This window comes from Rhamphochromis sp. 'chilingali', assembly GCF_963969265.1.
Source record: "Rhamphochromis sp. 'chilingali' genome assembly, chromosome: 7".
NCBI lineage: Eukaryota > Metazoa > Chordata > Actinopteri > Cichliformes > Cichlidae > Rhamphochromis > Rhamphochromis sp. 'chilingali'.
In genome coordinates this window covers 36,505,756-36,523,716 of record NC_137934.1, presented here as the reverse complement: position 1 = coordinate 36,523,716, position 17,961 = coordinate 36,505,756, and the positions used below count along the sequence as shown (strand labels likewise).

At 39.2% G+C, this 17,961-nt stretch overlaps 1 protein-coding gene and 2 long non-coding RNA genes across 6 annotated transcripts; 1 reads left to right on the top strand and 2 right to left on the bottom strand.

Moving 5' to 3' along the window:
* Positions 1 to 1,360: 1,360 nt before the first annotated feature.
* On the bottom strand, positions 1,361 to 9,601 carry LOC308399611. Of its 3 annotated transcripts, XR_013972215.1 has the most exons (6): positions 9,232 to 9,601; positions 8,668 to 8,808; positions 8,365 to 8,446; positions 7,664 to 7,837; positions 2,006 to 2,184; positions 1,361 to 1,375 (listed from the first exon to the last, which is right to left on the bottom strand). It is a non-coding gene; the product is annotated as an uncharacterized lncRNA (long non-coding RNA). The 3 variants fall into 3 exon arrangements; XR_013972216.1 differs by lacking the exons at positions 1,361 to 1,375; positions 2,006 to 2,184 and having other exon boundaries at positions 7,663 to 7,837; positions 8,668 to 8,846; positions 9,232 to 9,596; XR_013972217.1 differs by lacking the exons at positions 1,361 to 1,375; positions 2,006 to 2,184 and having other exon boundaries at positions 7,663 to 7,837; positions 9,232 to 9,588.
* Positions 5,606 to 7,528, top strand: LOC308399612. Its single transcript, XR_013972218.1, has 2 exons — positions 5,606 to 6,138; positions 6,931 to 7,528. It is a non-coding gene; the product is annotated as an uncharacterized lncRNA (long non-coding RNA).
* Positions 9,602 to 11,936: 2,335 nt separating the features above from the next.
* LOC308399664 (amphoterin-induced protein 2-like) lies at positions 11,937 to 15,725 on the bottom strand. Of its 2 annotated transcripts, none has more exons than XM_080887025.1 (2): positions 15,586 to 15,725; positions 11,937 to 14,184 (listed from the first exon to the last, which is right to left on the bottom strand). In XM_080887025.1, the coding sequence occupies exon 2, from the start codon at positions 14,099 to 14,101 to the stop codon at positions 12,587 to 12,589; it is 1,515 nt and encodes a 504-aa protein (XP_080743151.1). In that variant the 5' UTR covers positions 14,102 to 14,184; positions 15,586 to 15,725; the 3' UTR covers positions 11,937 to 12,586. The 2 variants fall into 2 exon arrangements, with proteins under 2 accessions (XP_080743151.1, XP_080743152.1); XM_080887026.1 differs by having other exon boundaries at positions 11,937 to 14,178; positions 15,586 to 15,628.
* Positions 15,726 to 17,961: the final 2,236 nt, after the last annotated feature.

The following is a 17,961-nucleotide window of genomic DNA, read 5'->3' as shown; positions in this document are numbered from 1 at the left end:
ACTGGGGCTATGTTCAGAGCAAAAGGAAACTCAACTCATTATTAGCATGGTGTTTCTAATAAGATGTTCAGTGAGCTGTACATGATATAAATGTGTAGATGCATTTATTTATAAAAAAATATAGCCCTGTATCTAGAAGAGGCAAAATCCGGTCATGCAAGATCATAACACCTTATCACAAAGTTTCATTGAAGTGACCATTTACCATCTCTATTCCAACCCAAGCCCCCAGTTCAACGACTGCCACTGGTATCTCACTTGAGAAATCATGAAACTGCTATAAAAGATCCTTACTTACTTTCTTACTGCATTTAACGCTGGATGACATCAAGTGTCTTGTAAAAAATAAAGCACAAAAGACAAAAAAGGGTTTAAAGAGGTTTTTCTATCTTTCCTAGCAGCCACAGAAAGCACTTGTACTGTAAGAGGATTTCTGAAAAGGCGATTTGTTGACTCACTAAAAGGTCATTGGTCATCCCTAAATCCTTCTGATGTAACACTACTTTTTATTTTTCACCCAAACTGCCTCTTTGTACTCATGACAAAGTAACAGTGAAACATATAAATCTCTCTTTCATTCATGGAACAGGGAGAACACTTCAACTCAATTGAGGCAGAGTTTTGTTTCAGCTAACACTGTAGCTGAAGTGAGGTCCTGCTTGGACACTTAAGTTCACATTGTCTTCAACTGATTTTATCTTTAGCAAAATTTTTCATTTTTGTGAAACCTTAAAATTTCTTATTACACAATCAAAGAAAAATAATGATGCAAAAGCCCAGCCTATACTCTAGTGCAGACACAGACATATGGCACTACAGATTCCTGTAGTCGGCCATCTGGGGTGCATGTGTGGTTCATTCACTGCAGTATAAATTCTCTGCAGACAAGTCCGCATGGTCACAAAAACAGACACATATATCTTTCCATTTAAATTTATCATTACTCATACCCGAGTGGAACCTAGTGGAATATAACTAGAAAGTGCATTTTCTGAAGAAACTGCAGTGTGAATGCTTGAATCTGAATGTATGCACTGAAATGAATTAATTGATGAAATTAAGTTAAAAATGTTGAATGAGATAAAAAAAAAAAAACCTGAATTTTTAACCTGAAAACAAAAGTGCTGAACTGCTAAAAGCTGACATTTACATAAAGGAAGAATTTGGAAAATAGCTGAACATGTTTATGACGGCAGCATGGTGGCAAGGTGGTTAGCACGGTTGCCGCACAGCAAGAAGAACCTGAGTTAAATTCCCACATCAGGCTGGGGTCTTTCTGTGTAGAGTTTGCATGTTCGCCCCGTGTTTGCGTGGGTTCCCTCTTGGTACTCTGGCTTTCTCCCACTGTCCAAAGACATGCAGCTTGTGGAAAAAGCTGAAAAAGGATAAGCGGAAGCAAATGGATGGATGGGTAAGAGAAACACCTGCATAATATACATTATTTAGACTGATGAAAAGCACAGATTTTATTTACATTTGGGTTAAAAAAATTAAAAACAGTTTAAAGATGACCCTCGAGTTGCACTGCATTAAAAATGGGGATGATTCTGTGTTGAAATGACTGCACGGACTCAACACACGCCTAAATCACTCTCTGTGATCACAGTTCACTGTGCCATCAACAAATACAGAAAAAAAGCTTCAAGTCATGCCAAGAAGACACCATAAGTGAACATGATCCAGAAACGCTTCAATCAGCAGACAAATCAAAAAGTTACATTCTTTTTGAAAAATAAGGACATCGCATCATCCAGACTAAAGAGGGATTATCTGACTTTTTGTTCAGCACTGAGTTCAAAAGCCTCTGATGGCAGTGGGGTATATTAGTGGCTTCTGTGCTGAAAGGTATATAAAGCTTCCCAGGTAAGTAGCCCTCCATTTCAGATGACGCCCTTTTCAGGGAAATTCTTGGATATTTTAACAAGACAATGCTGAACATAACATTTTCTTACAGTTGTAATTTTACAGTTACAGTTGTAATTTCGGCTGTTTGTGTGCAACCCACCTCTTTCCCCTGAACTGAAACATAGCTGTCTCTTCCAGACCATTACTTCAGGTCTGTGTGTTTAATCGTGTAATTTACATCCACATGGAAGGGAGGATAGATCGTGTCGTTGAAGCCATATGAAACGAAGAGTCCCATCAGGAAGAAGATGCCAGCAAATATGAATTTGCTATAGGTTGCTATAGAGAAATTAGAAATTAGAAAAAGATGAGTAAAAGTCACAACTAACAATTAAACGATGACATATTTTTCATTTAATCACAATAAAACTGAAAAAATAGAGAAAATTCATATGCAGACAGCACTAGGCTAACGTGTGTACCTGAACAAACTTTAACCTTCTTGGCAGACTGAAAATTTTACACATACCTATAAAAATGAAACAAACACGGACTGTGGAATGTGGGTCACAGTAGGCTCGGGGTTGAATTGGCAAACTTCCTTCTGATGTCTGTGACAGTGATCCGAGCTGGCGTGTGCTTCTTTGCAGAGCCCAAACTCTGTTCCTGTCTGAACCAATAAGGATCAGTTCCTCAGTGAATCTGTTTAGCTGCAGGTCAGCGTAACAAGGTGGAGACTGACCAAGTCCATTTTTTAAAAGGATGGACTGAGATGAAGTTGACAAGTGTCAAGGCTGCCAACCCAGTCACACCAGCTCTGGGTCAGTGTGTTTGGACCAGAACTCTAGTTCAGGTCCAAAATAGTTCTTCCCTTTGGGAAGTGTGTTTTGATATGGTGCTCAATCATGGCAACATATAGTTCCTGTAGTTTTCATAACTGATATATTACAAAACCAAAACCAACCAACCAAAACATTTTCTCTGATTCCTCTAGTCATATCTGTGTGATGGTATTTTATATAAGTGATTGTCCATCTATCCATTCGCTTCAGCTTATCCTTTTTCAGGGTCGTTGGGGGGCTGGAGCCTATCCCAGCTGTCTTAGGGCGAGAGGCAGGTTATAAGTAATCAATATTAAAAAATATTTTTGTATAAATGGTGAGAGCCCTGACACTCGCTCTTGAACGATTATTAGGCTGATTTTGCATTTCAACAGCCACATTCTAAGTTTTATAAAACTTAGTATGTGGTAGTACTACACAATACCCTGGGTATCAGAGTGTAAACATGCAGCCAAGTCCATAAATAGTTGTACAATGACACTTTTCTTTTCGCTCTACATCCACAAAGGACATCACTACCAGAGCAAACAATTACAAAGTAACTGAAGTGCAGAATTCCAGGTTTAATTAAAGGATTTTAACATGTGTCTTATATTTGGATGCTTAAAAGTAAATGGACAATTGACTGACAAGGAGTTGCATGGATTATTTCATTACAAATTAAGCAGATTAAAGATTTGGAGTTGATTCCAAATGTTGAACTTGACTTTGGTAGCTGTTCATTTGAACTCTCAATCAATATATTGAGATATTGATCCAAGTGAAGGAGTCCATTATTAGGCTGAAAAATCATAATAAATCTCTTCAAGAGATAGCAAAAACATTCGAAATGGCCAATCAATAATCAGGTATCTTCTTAAAAAGAAGGAATGCACTGGGCAGCTCACCAACACCAAAAGGCCTGAATGAAAGAAAGAAAAAACAACTTCATAACATCTAACCAAGTCAGGAACATATGCAAAGATGTAGGTATATCACTGTCTATAATCAGGAGATGACTTCTTGAATGGAAACACTGAGACGTTATAACAAGGTGCAAACCACTGGTTACACCTAAGAACAAGAAGGCCAGATTAGACTTTGCCAGAAAACATATACAAGAGCCAAAAAAATCTTTGGACTGATAAAACCATAAATAACCAAAGAAAAGAAAAGTATGGAGAGTATGAAACACACCACCATCTGTTATGTTCCACCTGGTGGAGGCAGTGTTATGCCTTGGGCCTGTATTGCTGTCAGTGGAGCCACTTCACTGGTGTTTATTGATGACGTGACTGCTGATAGCGGGATGAATTGTGAGTCTGTGAAGGTTCTCAGTCATCCAGGTCATCGTAGTCAAAGGAGCTCGCAAAGAAAAGCGTCTGGACTTCTTTAAGTTACTTGAAGACGTTTCACCTCTCATCCGAGAAGCTTCTTCAGTTCTAAGGTCAAATGGTGGAGAGTCCCAGATATAAACCTAGTGGGAGTAACCCCCCACAGAGGGACAAAAGGACCCCCTGATGATCCTCTAATCGCCTGACCCAAGGTGTGAAACTGGGTGTGGGTCCCAATCAGCCACACCTTGGGTCAGGCGATTAGAGGATCATCAGGGGGTCCTTTTGTCCCTCTGTGGGGGGTTACTCCCACTAGGTTTATATCTGGGACTCTCCACCATTTGACCTTAGAACTGAAGAAGCTTCTCGGATGAGAGGTGAAACGTCTTCAAGTAACTTAAAGAAGTCCAGACGCTTTTCTTTGCGAGCTCCTTTGACGATGAATTGTGAGGTTTACATGGCTGTACTCTCTGCTCAAATTCAGGATTCGCAAATGGATAATGACCCAGAGCACAGTGCAAAAGCTGCACAGGAGTTTGTCAAGAAATTGGATACACTTCAGTGGACACGTTAATCACCTGATCTCAACACAATGGAGCATGCTTTTCAGCTATTATATACAAAACAGAAGATGGAGACAAGCAAACAGCAATTGAAGGCAGCTGCAGTAAAGGCCTGGCAGAGCATCCCTTGGGAGGAAACACAACATCTGGTGATTTGATGACTGCAAAATATTTTCATCTAAGTATTAAAAACAAGTCTTATATTTAAAATGATAGTAGTTCCTCCAATTAGTTTTGAGCCTCTGTAATGTTTTGGTAAAACTCCTTGAATTAAAGCTCAAAGTCTACACTTCAATCACATCTTCAGTGTTTCATTTAAAATCCACAGTGCTGATGTACACACTCACAAGTGTAAACATTAGGTCACTGTACCAGAGTTTATATTACCCCTATGTAGCAAGTAAGTCTGCCATGTGTCAAGAATGTGTTAAACAACTCGTTTCAGTGACTTTAACTTTAAACCCAAGTGACCTGTTGCCTGCAAAAGTTTAATGGATGAAAAACAGGGGACATTGATTGAGCCCAAGGAAGCCAATAGACACATGAATATGCCTGTAAATTTTATTGCTAAGTAATAATTTCAAATAAATTAACACTATTTTTCAGACAGCAATGTGGTAATACAACCACACTTTTAACCACACTTTTAACCAGCAGCTTACAGGGAGTGCAGAATTATTAGGCAAATGAGTATTTTGTATGGAACTCCAAAGTGTTCAAAATTAAATAAATAAATAGGTCAAGATGAAATAAATAACTATGTGAATAAATAAGACACAGATATGTAATGTGAGAATGATATTGTGAAATAATGGAACACATTTTGAAAAAAATGCTCATTATTGTGAAATATATTGCATTCTGCTATATAAATTTACTTATTATTGTGAAATATTATTTCATGGTCATTATTTTTCACAATAACAGAGATTATTCCTGAGGCATTTTATTTATTTCCAGCCGTTTTTAGTCCAAAATGACCTTTTTTCAAAGTCAGTCTTTATTTCAAAACCCCGTTTTTCCCGATGGTCTATTTATTTCATAATGCGACTTTTCAGCAGAATGACTTTGTCTGTCAATCAATGTAAGTGGGCTGGACCTTTGCACCTATTGGCTTATCGTTTACCATCGACTAGTTTTCCTGGATACCGGCTCCGCGGACGGCTACTGCAGCTAGCAACAGCGTGCTAGGTCAAAAGTCACGGAGGATGGCGGACTGGTGTGAACTTCAGCCAGTTCTGCTCATTTAAGCAAATCAGTTAGAGAGGGATCATTTACCTGTAGATACTGTTTTGAGTCGTTTAGATGTTTCTGAAATGCTTGGGATGATAATTGCTCTTCAAGATGTTCGCATCGATGACAGCATTGTCAAAGGTTTAAGATCAATTCAGCACCGTGTTCGTTTGGAATACGCCGAGGAAGAACAGTCTTCAAATGTTGGCCGTCCACGTCTAGAAATCCCGGTGCAGCACTCAGGACTTTAGTGCTGTCCGGGATAACCATCGGGGTAATTGCCGATACATTTTCTGTGTCTCCGAGCACAATTAGGAGGAAAATGACGGAGGAAGGTCTAAGGTAAGTTTATGCTGTAATTGAGCACCTGTGTGATTCTGTACACAGCATTGTTTAGGTGTTGACCTTAATTATGACGTTTGACAATGAATTATTATCGCTTACTTTTTTTTGTTACTGTCTAAACTAAGTGGGGCAGCTACGGCTAAAGCTATCGGCGCCATCTCGGCGTTGAGACACGTTTAGCAGTGTTAGCTGTTAGTGTGTTAACTCGGAGACTGGGGTCAGTGGAGCCTGTAGGAACCTTTTACACAGAGAGTAGACCCACCAGCTTTCCACAGTCTACTTACTTATCACATCTTGTTAGACAGCAGGGTCATTAGTGCTTTAAATAGTACATAGTTGAATGTTTCATTGCTGTTTGCAGTTGATTGTTCTCTGATAACGCATAACAAGGTTGATGTTAAATAGCGAGTTTATTGAAATGGTTTTGTCTATTTCAGCAGCATTATAGATATATTTTCTCTGGTGTCTTCGGTAAAGCTAAAACAAGAATACATTTACATCCTTGGTTCTTTCAGCATTAATTGGAAAACTTGAGATTTGCTGTGCGCCTCCCAAGCCATTCTCTTTTATCCCACCTGTCAGGTATAGATGGCAATACTTTAAACAAAGTTAAATTTGTTATACCTGAAGAGAACCAATCCTGACCTAGAATGGGTGAATGAATAATTAGTTGGTAGCCAATGCCTAAGCAACTCACATAGGCCCTGGCAGACTCAATAAGTCCATCTAGGAACAGCTGCAGGAAACACCTCTTCAGTTTAGATTTAAAACATGTGCATGCTCTTTCAGGTTGATGAGGATTATGGTGTGGACTGGACAGGACAACATAATCGCTGCCCATCAAATGAGATCACCATTCCTGAGATTCAGCTCCCAGATGCACTGAATGAACAAGACCCTGCTGTGCTACCAATACTTCAAAATCACTTGTAGAAAGACATTATTACATTTAATCAGTTTCTATGTCAGGAGGATTTTTTTTTTTAAATTTCTACAGCTTTGTAGCTAATACTGACTCAAAACAGCATAACCAATTTCATTTTCAACAAAACAGTGAGTGGCTATAAAACAGGATTTGTTTTATACAGCTGTCACTTTAATGATATTCATTTCTTGGTTGGATATACAGTACATGTCAACTCTGAGCAGATTTAATACAATGAACACAGTACAGTAGTGTAACATCTTAATTCAAATAATTTTTTCTAGAAATTTTTTTTGTATCAGTAGCAAGTATAAACAAAACATATTGTGTAATTTATAATGTACAGTGAACAACTGATTTTGATATCTGAACTCTTCATCAGTTTATATTAAAAAAGCCATAAATGCACACCTGTACTCTGTATTTTTCACTGTCAAGTGTATTAAAAAGAACTAGAACTCACTAGATTGTCCGTTTCTTTGAACACCGAGTACAGTAATGTGATGCAAGAAAGAAGAAATGGTCTAATTTTACCATGTGGTTATGGAATCAATCGTAAACCAGACCAAAACCTGAGTCAGTAGAGTTGAGACACACCTGAATATCCATTAGAAATGACTCATAGGTACAGTAGTGTGCAGGAAGACGTAGTACTTCAAAACCGGTGGAAGACTTTGGAAGACTGCTGTTGACCACTTCCACAGTCATTTCTCGGCAAGACTTCCCATCCTGTCCAAAACTTGATGAGGGCTTTTTGTTGTGCACAAGATGCTGCAACAGAAGATTGTTTTAAACTATAATGACATCCTATATTCATTATTTTGAATCTTTTATGGAGAAATACCATAAAGATGACCACTTACATACAGGGCACCAGACATTTTTGCCCCACTCAAATTGCTGTTGTAGCTTTTATAGATATTTTTATGTTAACAAAGCTAAAAGTAGTCTACATACAATTCTAGTGCAACTGATAATGCCACCACTCTTATGTATTGCATGGAGCAAATAACAAAACAAAATTATACTATAGCGTAGAGCTGGGCGATAGAACGATAACGATATGTATTGCGAAATAACTTTTTCTCAATAGAAAAATTAAACTATTGCGATAGACCTCACCGCTCTTGTCCTTTTTATAAAAATAAAAATAAATATCGTGATATGAAAAAATCTCATATCGCCCAGCTCTACTATAGTGTACTTTGTTAATGACCCAAGATCACTGGACTGTATGTAATTTTCCAAAGTATAATCAGAGAAAACCAATGGCAAAATACCTATCGCAGCAGACTTACCATTTTCAATGAAGGACCGAAGGTAACCTGCCACTCTGCATTTATCCTCGAGAGCATTCCTCTTCTTCCTCATCTTCATCTTCTGTGGCAGGCCACAGTCATTTTATAGCTTTACTTATCTTGTAGTCTTAAGAGCATCAGCAACATTAGGTGTATTTTTATTAAATGTAACCCAGCTGTTCAACTAACCCACGCATACAAAACAGTATATTGGTGTTTTGTGTCAACAATTAATGTTCATCCTTCATAAATTAACCAAATAGCTTTACTATTCAGATGTTAAAAGATGTGACCTGACCTTACCTCACAACAGGGAGCAGTCTCTGATTCCCTTGGTAAGAAAGGAGGAATGATGTCTGATCTTTCTGTCAGAAGCGGCCATACCATGGTTTCCTTAAGCCCTTTCCTCAGCTGCTTGACTTGACGACTTGTTTGTGTTATGACCTACAACGGTGAGACCAAACCAAAACTGAAGTTGGAGTCTGTAAAGTGACACACACTTTAAATGTTAAATATTTAAAGAACATCCACTGTACTAGTAAAAGCATTTTCAAATTATACCCACTTACAAAATCACTACGTTGAACTAAAATTGCTTTCTTTTCTTTCACATAGATTACTTGTCTTCCATATTAGCACAGAAGATAAGCCACTTTAAAACAGTCATGAATAACTATTACCTACAACAATGTAAATAGTAATACAGACATTAACCCAGAAGACAATTATTTTCTCTTACCTAATTTATAGAATTCTTTGCTATGATAAAAAACAGTATTAAAAAAAATCTGTGACTAAACTGATTAAAAAGCTCATTTTTGCCAGACAGACAGACTAACCAAGCAATAATAACATATCGTTACTTACCCTGAACAGCGTTTCGTGGAGTGGAGCTAGCTGTGATAGCGTTAGCATTTGCTAACGTTAACACTGTGCGGTTGTGATGAGAACTTGGACCAGGGACCACTTCATCTCCAGTACACTGCTGCAATACGCAGACTGAGGTGAAGACGTTCAATCTAAGCGGTTAGCAAGTTCTCTGAGTAACTCAGAAACGGACTTGTTTCCTGCAGCCATGCCCTTCACAAGAATTGATACACCTGTAACGTTATTCGCGCCCAGTGTTTTGCATTTGTCGGTGCCTTAAGTTTATTTTGAGCTGCATACTGCCGCCAGCTGCATAGGAGACGCATTGCACCATTAAACCTAAATCGACAATTCATGTGCTATTACTTATGTCTGAGTAAAGGAGCAACCAATCACACAACCGGCTCCGCCCTGTCTTTCTTGATTGACAGACAAAGTCATTCTGCTGAAAAGTCGCATTATGAAATAAATAGACCATCGGGAAAAACGGGATTTTGAAATAAAGACTGACTTTGAAAAAAGGTCATTTTGGAATATAAACGGCTGGAAATAAATAAAATGCCTCAGGAATAATCTCTGTTATTGTGAAAAATAATGACCATGAAATAATATTTCACAATAATAAGAAAATTTATATAGCAGAATGTAATATGTTTCACAATAATGAGCATTGTTTTCAAAATGTGTTCCATTATTTCACAATATCATTCTCACATTACATATCTGTGTCTTATTTATTCACATAGTTATTTATTTCATCTTGACCTATTTATTTATTTAATTTTGAACACTTTGGAGTTCCATAATTTTGTCCACATCATCCTCTTCATGCATGTTGTCTTACTCCAAGCTGTATAGGCTCGAAAGCCTACTACCAATTAAGCATATTAGGTGGTGTGCATAATTATTAGGCAACTTCCTTTCCTTTGGCAAAATGGGTCAAAAGAAGGACTTGACAGGCTCAGAAAAGTCAAAAATGCTGCAGAGGGATGCAGCAGTCTCAAAATTGCAAAGCTTCTGAAGCGTGATCATCGAACAATCAAGCGTTTCATTCAAAATAGTCAACAGGGTCGCAAGAAGCGTGTGGAAAAACCAAGGCGCAAAATAACTGCCCATGAACTGAGAAAAGTCAAGCGTGCAGCTGCCAAGATGCCACCTGCCACCAGTTTGGCCATATTTCAGAGCAGCAACATCACTGGAGTGCCCAAAAGCACAAGGTGTGCAATACTCAGAGACATGGCCAAGGTAAGAAAGGCTGAAAGACGACCACCACTGAACAAGACACACAAGCTGAAACGTCAAGACTGGGCCAAGAAATATCTCAAGACTGGTTTTTCTAAGGTTTTATGGACTGATGAAATGAGAGTGAGTCTTGATGGGCCAGATGGATGGGCCCGTGGCTGGATTGGTAAAGGGCAGAGAGCTCCAGTCCGACTCAGATGCCAGCAAGGTGGAGGTGGAGTACTGGTTTAGGCTGGTATCATCAAAGATGAGCTTGTGGGGCCTTTTCGGGTTGAGGATGGAGTCAAGCTCAACTCCCAGTCCTACTGCCAGTTTCTGGAAGACACCTTCTTCAAGCAGTGGTACAGGAAGAAGTCTGCATCCTTCAAGAAAAACATGATGTTCATGCAGGACAATGCTCCATCACACGCGTCCAAGTACTCCACAGCATGGCTGGCAAGAAAGGATATAAAAGAAGAAAAACTAATGACATGGCCACCTTGTTCACCTGATCTGAACCCCATTGAGAACCTGTGGTCCATCATCAAATGTGAGATTTACAAGGAGGGAAAACAGTACACCTCTCTGAACAGTGTCTGGGAGGCTGTGGTTGCTGCTGCACGCAATGTTGATGGTGAACAGATCAAAACACTGACAGAATCCATGGATGGCAGGCTTTTGAGTGTCCTTGCAAAGAAAGGTGGCTATATTGGTCACTGATTTGTTTTTGTTTTGTTTTTGAATGTCAGAAATGTATATTTGTGAATGTGGAGATGTTATATTGGTTTCACTGGTAAAAAAAAAAAATTGAAATGGGTATATATTTGCTTTTTGTTAAGTTGCCTAATAATTATGCACAGTAATAGTCACCTGCACACACAGATATCCCCCTAAAATAGCTAAAACTAAAAACAAACTAAAAACTACTTCCAAAAACATTCAGCTTTGATATTAATGAGTTTTTTGGGTTCATTGAGAACATGGTTGTTGTTCAATAATAAAATTATTCCTCAAAAATACAACTTGCCTAATAATTCTGCACTCCCTGTAATGCAGAGTCAGTTTGCTTTCAGTCTTCAATTGAATGGAGTCAAGTTGGAAATTATAGAATTATATGTTGGATGTTTTTTTGGTTGAACGGATTTATTGTAAGTTTGTTCGGCTAATTTTGTCTTGGGATGGTGGTGAAGGACACGAGCCCTCTTGTTGGTAGAGTAGTATTCCCAGAACATTTTAATATATTCATTATTTATTGATTTTCATTCGAAATGTCAATATTTGGTGTCCCTATATCAGTACATACACGTGATTCTGTGCCGTATAGATTTTTTTCCCCCACCCCAAAATGGCAGACCACAAATCTACGGATGACATACTTTTAGCTACATCCATCATTTATTTACAAAAGCCATGACAATAACAACAATATATCATCATGGTGTATTTTGGAAATGTGTTCTTCTTGAAGTAAACCACCCCTGTAACAGTTCATCAAGTGTTTTTTTTCTGCAACAATAGCAAAACAATGGGTTTTGTGTGTATTTTAGTCTAAGAAGAAATTTTTACAGATTCATATAGATTTTAAAGGTGAATGGCAGACATAGTTTCATCTGCACAACATTGTTAAACAACATTAAGATAAATTCACAAGTACGACTGGCATGTTTCAAAGACACTATGCCCCACGGTACAAGACAGATGCTAAAAGAATGGTCATGATGCATTGAAAATGCAAGCACAATACCCAACAGCCGCCACTGCCTCTAACAGCTCATCACATCAGGTGTGAATATTTCTCTCGGCCCAATATAAAAAACCCACCCACATTTCTATCTTTGTGATCTTTGCTGTAACAATTTCCTGCGGTAACACTGAAATTTCCATATGAACTCTTAATATTAAAAAAACAGACACCACTTACAGTCGAGACATAATTGAAATTCTGCCCACAAAAGGATTGCATTTTCTGCTTTAGACCAAACACCCAAACCCCACAGTGCATAACTACTTCACAAGAATCACTGTGCAGTACTCACATCAAATGGATTTTTTCATGATGTACTGAAAGAAGACAGTGAGAAAAAAAAACTTGGGTTCATGCTGTACAGAAATGTGCAAAAGGTTCTTTTTCTTGCTATGCCATGTGAGTGGGGTCTGTGAGGGGCTGTCCCACTGTCCTACTTCCATTTTTAAGAATGCCCTCGGAAGTGACATGACTCAAGTTAACTGCTGCAATTTTGGTGCAGCTAGTGTCAGAGTCTTCGGTCTGAGGCTCTAAGAAAACCACCTTCTTCCCATTTGACCGCTGCTGTGTTGTCTCCACATCTCTGGGGTCTGAACACAGGATGATGGCTCGTCCGCCGCAGCCTCTCGAGTCCCCGCCGCGGCCATCCCGACACCGACAGGGGGTGAGGTAGAGGTAGAGGAGCACCAATATGATGCTGACCACGCAAGAAGCCAGTGTGGTAAATGCAGTGTTGAAATTTTCTGCACTATTGCGATGTGCTGAACCGCTGGCGGAGGTAATGCTTAAATTTCCAACTACCACTGTGACCTCCAGAGAGTGACTGGGATTGTAGTTATGTCCGCGGGGTATGACACACCCATATGTTCCAGAATCTTCCGTCAGCGCTTCTCGAACTTCAAGGGTGCCATTGGGAAGAACTGCGAGGCGGGCACTTAGATCACTGTTTGAGGAATTCAGTACCGTTGTAGGGGTGACCCAAAACACCACAAGCCCCTCCTGAGCAGGCAAAGTCAACCCTGGGCATGGCACTCTTAACCACTGACCAAGCTCTACTTGGTAGATCTGTGTCTCAAGGGGCATAGCTGACATTTCATGCTCCTTACAATGAACTCCTGACTTTGCTCCTTTTTTACATGGGTAGTCACCTCTGAAATCCAGTAGAGGGGGATACTGTTTCCACATCCAATACTCCAGCAAGGCAAGCAACGCACAGTCACAGACTAAAGGGTTTTCCTGCAAATAAATTCCTCTTTGGCGAGTGAGGGACAGGAGGCTTTGGACAGGCACCTTAGTCAGTCTGTTATATGACAAGTCTAGAAATGTCAGATTTAGAGGTCCCTCGGGTTCTTCATAAATGACTAGGGGGAAGACTGACAGCCTGTTTGTAGAGAGGTAGAGCCTCTGTAGGTTGCAGAGGTCCTTGAAGGCGCCTGGATCGATTTGAATAATCTGGTTGTCAAACAGCAGCAACTCCTTCAGTTCTTTCAACCCACTGAAGATGGATGAGTTCAGCACTGTCAGCTGATTGGACGAGAGGTCCAGGTGGAGGAGATGTGGTGTCATATTGAAGGTGTTCACGTCAATGCTTCTTATGAAATTTTTGCCGAGAATCAGCGTAACGAGCCGTTGCAGCGGTTGGGAAATCCAGCCCACATGCAGGGCAGTGAGTCTGTTGTGGCTAAGGTCCAACCGTGTGGCATAACCTGGTAGATCAAAGGGCACCACAGACAGATTGCATCCGCTGCAGGAAATTATATCACTGGCACAAAGGCAGGAAGGTGGGCAAGCGGCCATAGAGGGAGGGAAGCCAAGACACAGCAGGAACAGCACTCCTGCAGCAGAGGGATTGCAGCAACCCCTGACATTGGTCTTGCCTAAAAGTTCCAAGGTAATGGAATGCATCCTGGTTTTTCCTCAGGATGGACCTCAGGTTACCGTCTCATTAGGTGTACACATGTCAGGTTTATATAATCCTCAGTCTACAGCTTGAAGAGACAAAACAAGAAAAGTGAAAGAGAAAGACAATGGAAATTAATGCATTATACTACCTGAGAATAAAAATACACATAGTAGATGACGATATCAGAATAAAAGTGTTTTCTATTTAAAGTTTTTTTTTAAAGGCACCGAGATGACAAGAGGAACACACAGTAAGACTGTTTAAGGAAATGGATAAAATAGGTAAAGGCATGACATGCATGCAACTCTAAAAATAATTTATAATCCACATTTGAATACAACAATGATTGCTGCTGGCATCACCCATACATGACAACTGGAAGTAAAGACTGGAACAAGTGTAACCTGATATGTGCACAGCAGTAACACTCCTCCCCTATTCCCCACCAATACAAATACAGTCTGCTTACTTCACTGCTCACAAGACCACATCTTTTGTAATAATGCATCTGTTTACAGGTTAGTATCACATTGTACACATAAAGAAAACAGATTAGCATATGTTTTTTTCCAATTGCTACTTTCTACTTGCCCCCTCAATTTTAACAAATGCATCAGTAAATCTATGTAGACCTTTTCATCCATTCAGAAAACAAGGTACCAGATAATATAAACACCAAGAATAAGTCAGAACTATTATTAATTATTATGTTAATCAAGAGTCATTGAATAATTCGGATACACAACTCTTCAAATCACCATAAGCAGCTGTTTTCCCTGATAAATTTCTCTCATAATGGTAATTTAAAGAAATGAGCAGTAACGCAAGAGCGGATTAATACCAGAGAGGCACGGGAGAAAAAAAAATGAAGTCAATTCAGAAAGGAGACAGCCAAGCAATCACTAAACAACTGACAGAAATTAATGTGATAATCAACAAACATTTAAATAATTTCTTACGCTGCAGTGCCAATCATTCTGTGTTTACAGGCTCTTGTGCCACCTTTTGCAAACCTAATTTCAATTTGAAAACCCAGACATGTTTTAACTCAGAAATAAACAAGTGAACAAAATAATCCCGTTCACTTGTATTTTTGTATTTATTATTTGTTACAGAAATGTATTTAGCTACTTTGGATATACGTTTAAATGCATATCCATAATCAAGCCTTACAAATATGTATTCTAAATAAGATTTTCTTTTACTTAAACAAAACCTGATTTTTAGTTACAAATCTTAAAGAATTACTGCAAAAACTATATTAAATGCACAGAAAACTTGAAAAAGATAGTTTAAAAATATAGAAACGTGACCGTGGGTCTACATTATTGCCATACTTATTCATCTACAATGCTCGCCTGAGTTAATCAGTTATTTGTCCTTCCTGCTCTTTCCCCCACACACGGCTCAGCAGAACAATATTAACCGGCTTTTTTGCGACTTTGAAGGAACCAAAACGCAGACGCACAGCATAAACCCAGCTCACCTTTACATCCACATCGCTGCCCGTTCAAATCGTCGTGCCGTTATCCAGACCCGCTCTTTTGGGGGGCGACCGGGTCATGTTTCACGAGTCTTTCAAAAGCAACTTGGAGCTTTTCGCAGCAAAGCGCATCGTTTTCAACCCTCTGAGCAATCCACGGAGAGGTGCCGGAGCAGAATTGTTCACCTGAAGCTCGGGTTACATGTCACCGTGGGAGGGGTCGTCCTGCGAGTAAACACGAAACACAAAACAGCAGCCAATACAGCGACGATGCGAGAGTGGATGATGCCAAGAGGAGGAGACAGGGCACCCTGCAAGGAGAAGGAGAGGGAGAAGGTGCGGCAGAGGCAGAGAGGACAGCATCAGCACCACACACTCTGCAAATCCACTGCTTTATAGCCTAATTTATCAGAAGGTGAGTGCAGCTCAATAAGTCAATCATAACAATAACAATAATAATAAAAGTAGACTAGTATTTTAGATTTTATTGTTTCAGTTAAAAGGCGATCAGACGATCATCAAAGTATTTCCAGGATTTTCCATTAATACTTCCCGTTATTTCCCGTTTTCCCGTTTATCCATTTGCAATAATATTTTAAACATGGCTCAAATTGCATGTGTATTGTGAAAAGTGACAAAATGTAGCTCAATATTTGGGTTTTACAGAATTTGGAAAGTAGTATTAGAAATGTAATAGGTAAGTTTTAAAGCCCTCTTCAGGACTATTTAGGGTTGGATCAGGTGACCCTGAACCCTCCCAGAGGTACGCTTCAATAGGCCCAGGCTGCTAGGGGCTTCCTTTAACGGACTGATCACTTCTTTTTCACTCACCTCTTTATGTGTTTATACATTATTTTGCATTTTATCATTAGTTGTAATTAATCTCTGCCTTTCTTTCACAGCATGTCTTTTGTCCTGTCTTCTTCCCGTGAGCAGATGGCTCCATGAGTTTGGTTCTGCTGGAGGTTTCTTCGTGATAAAAGGGAGTTTTTCCTTTCTACTGTTGCCAACTACTTGCTCATAGGAGGCCATCTGATTGTTGGGGTTTGTCTGTATTATTGTAGGAGCTTTACCTTACAATACAATACATTACCTTGAGATGACTGTTGTTGTGATTTGTCACCATATAAATACTACTCCGAATAGCTCCCTGTTGGTTAACCTCATAAGTTTTTCCATTCCCAAATGATATGTTGAACCCATCACATGTCAATTGTTTCTGTGAGCTGTTAAATGCAAGCAAGTGCCAAAACCTAAGAGAAATAATAATAGAAAAGCTGTGGACCTTCTGTACACCACCTGCCCAGCATTTAACAGCTGATACCCAGGTTAACAATGTAGGAGACATGGCACTCAAAGAATTCTGAGGGCTATGGGAGATTCCTGTAATAGCAGATATGGTGTCACCCTGCCCCTACTCCCAAAAAGTCATGTTGTTGGGCACATGTGCACAGAAGAGGTTCACAGGACTTTTCAGTGAGTTTTAACTGACTGGTGATAATCTATTTGTTATCACAGAAAATATGTCAATTTTAAAATAAATTGTTTACCATCTTCTGGGCTAAACTAAATCTGTTTACATAATTTTTAATTCAGCTGCATGTCCTAATGATCACTAAAATTAATATGAGTTGTTCTTCCCCATTCCCCCATAAAACAAATAAAAAAAATAAAAGAACCCAAAAGAACCTACTTCAAGAAAGACTTATGGAAATTGTAGTTAAAGCAATGCTGATTCGATATGGGAAACAATCTCCTTTATCTGCACTTGCCCAGTGTTTTGTCAACTCGTCCATCCACCCTGACCTCCTCTCTTTAAAAGTGGCTCCCATTTTTTTATCACAGCCAGTAGAAGGTAAAACTGGATAAGACATCCCTGTTGTGCTTTCAGCTTTGGCTGCTGCACATAAACAGTGATATTTGGTGATTTTTGTGAAATCAGTTGTTATAAAACTAGGGGTGGCACAGTTGCCTCACAGCAAGAATGCCTGGTTTCTAATCCACCAACCAGCTGGGACATTTGTGTGTGAAGTTTACATGTTCTCCCAGCAATTGAGTGGGTTTACTCCAGGTCCTCCAGCTTCCCTCCACATCCAAAGAAATGCATGTTAGGTTAATTAATGATTCTAAACTGGCTGTAGCTGTGAATGTGAGTGTGAATGGATTTATCGTTCAAGACTATTTTGAATTTTGACCTGTGTAACACTATACACTGTGAGAAGTATAGCTATTGTTTATTCAGTAATCGTTAACCAATTAATCAGTGTGTTTACTGGCATATGTTTATGTCACAGTTATACCAAAGTAAACCAGGATGGTTAAGAATATTCACATTTATGACAAGTTTATTAGTGGTTTTACTAATAAATACTGAAATAT

Excerpts from the sequence above, each read along its gene's own strand:
- LOC308399664 (XM_080887025.1), bottom strand. The coding sequence starts at position 14,101 with ATGCATTCCATTACCTTGGAACTTTTAGGCAAGACCAATGTCAGGGGT.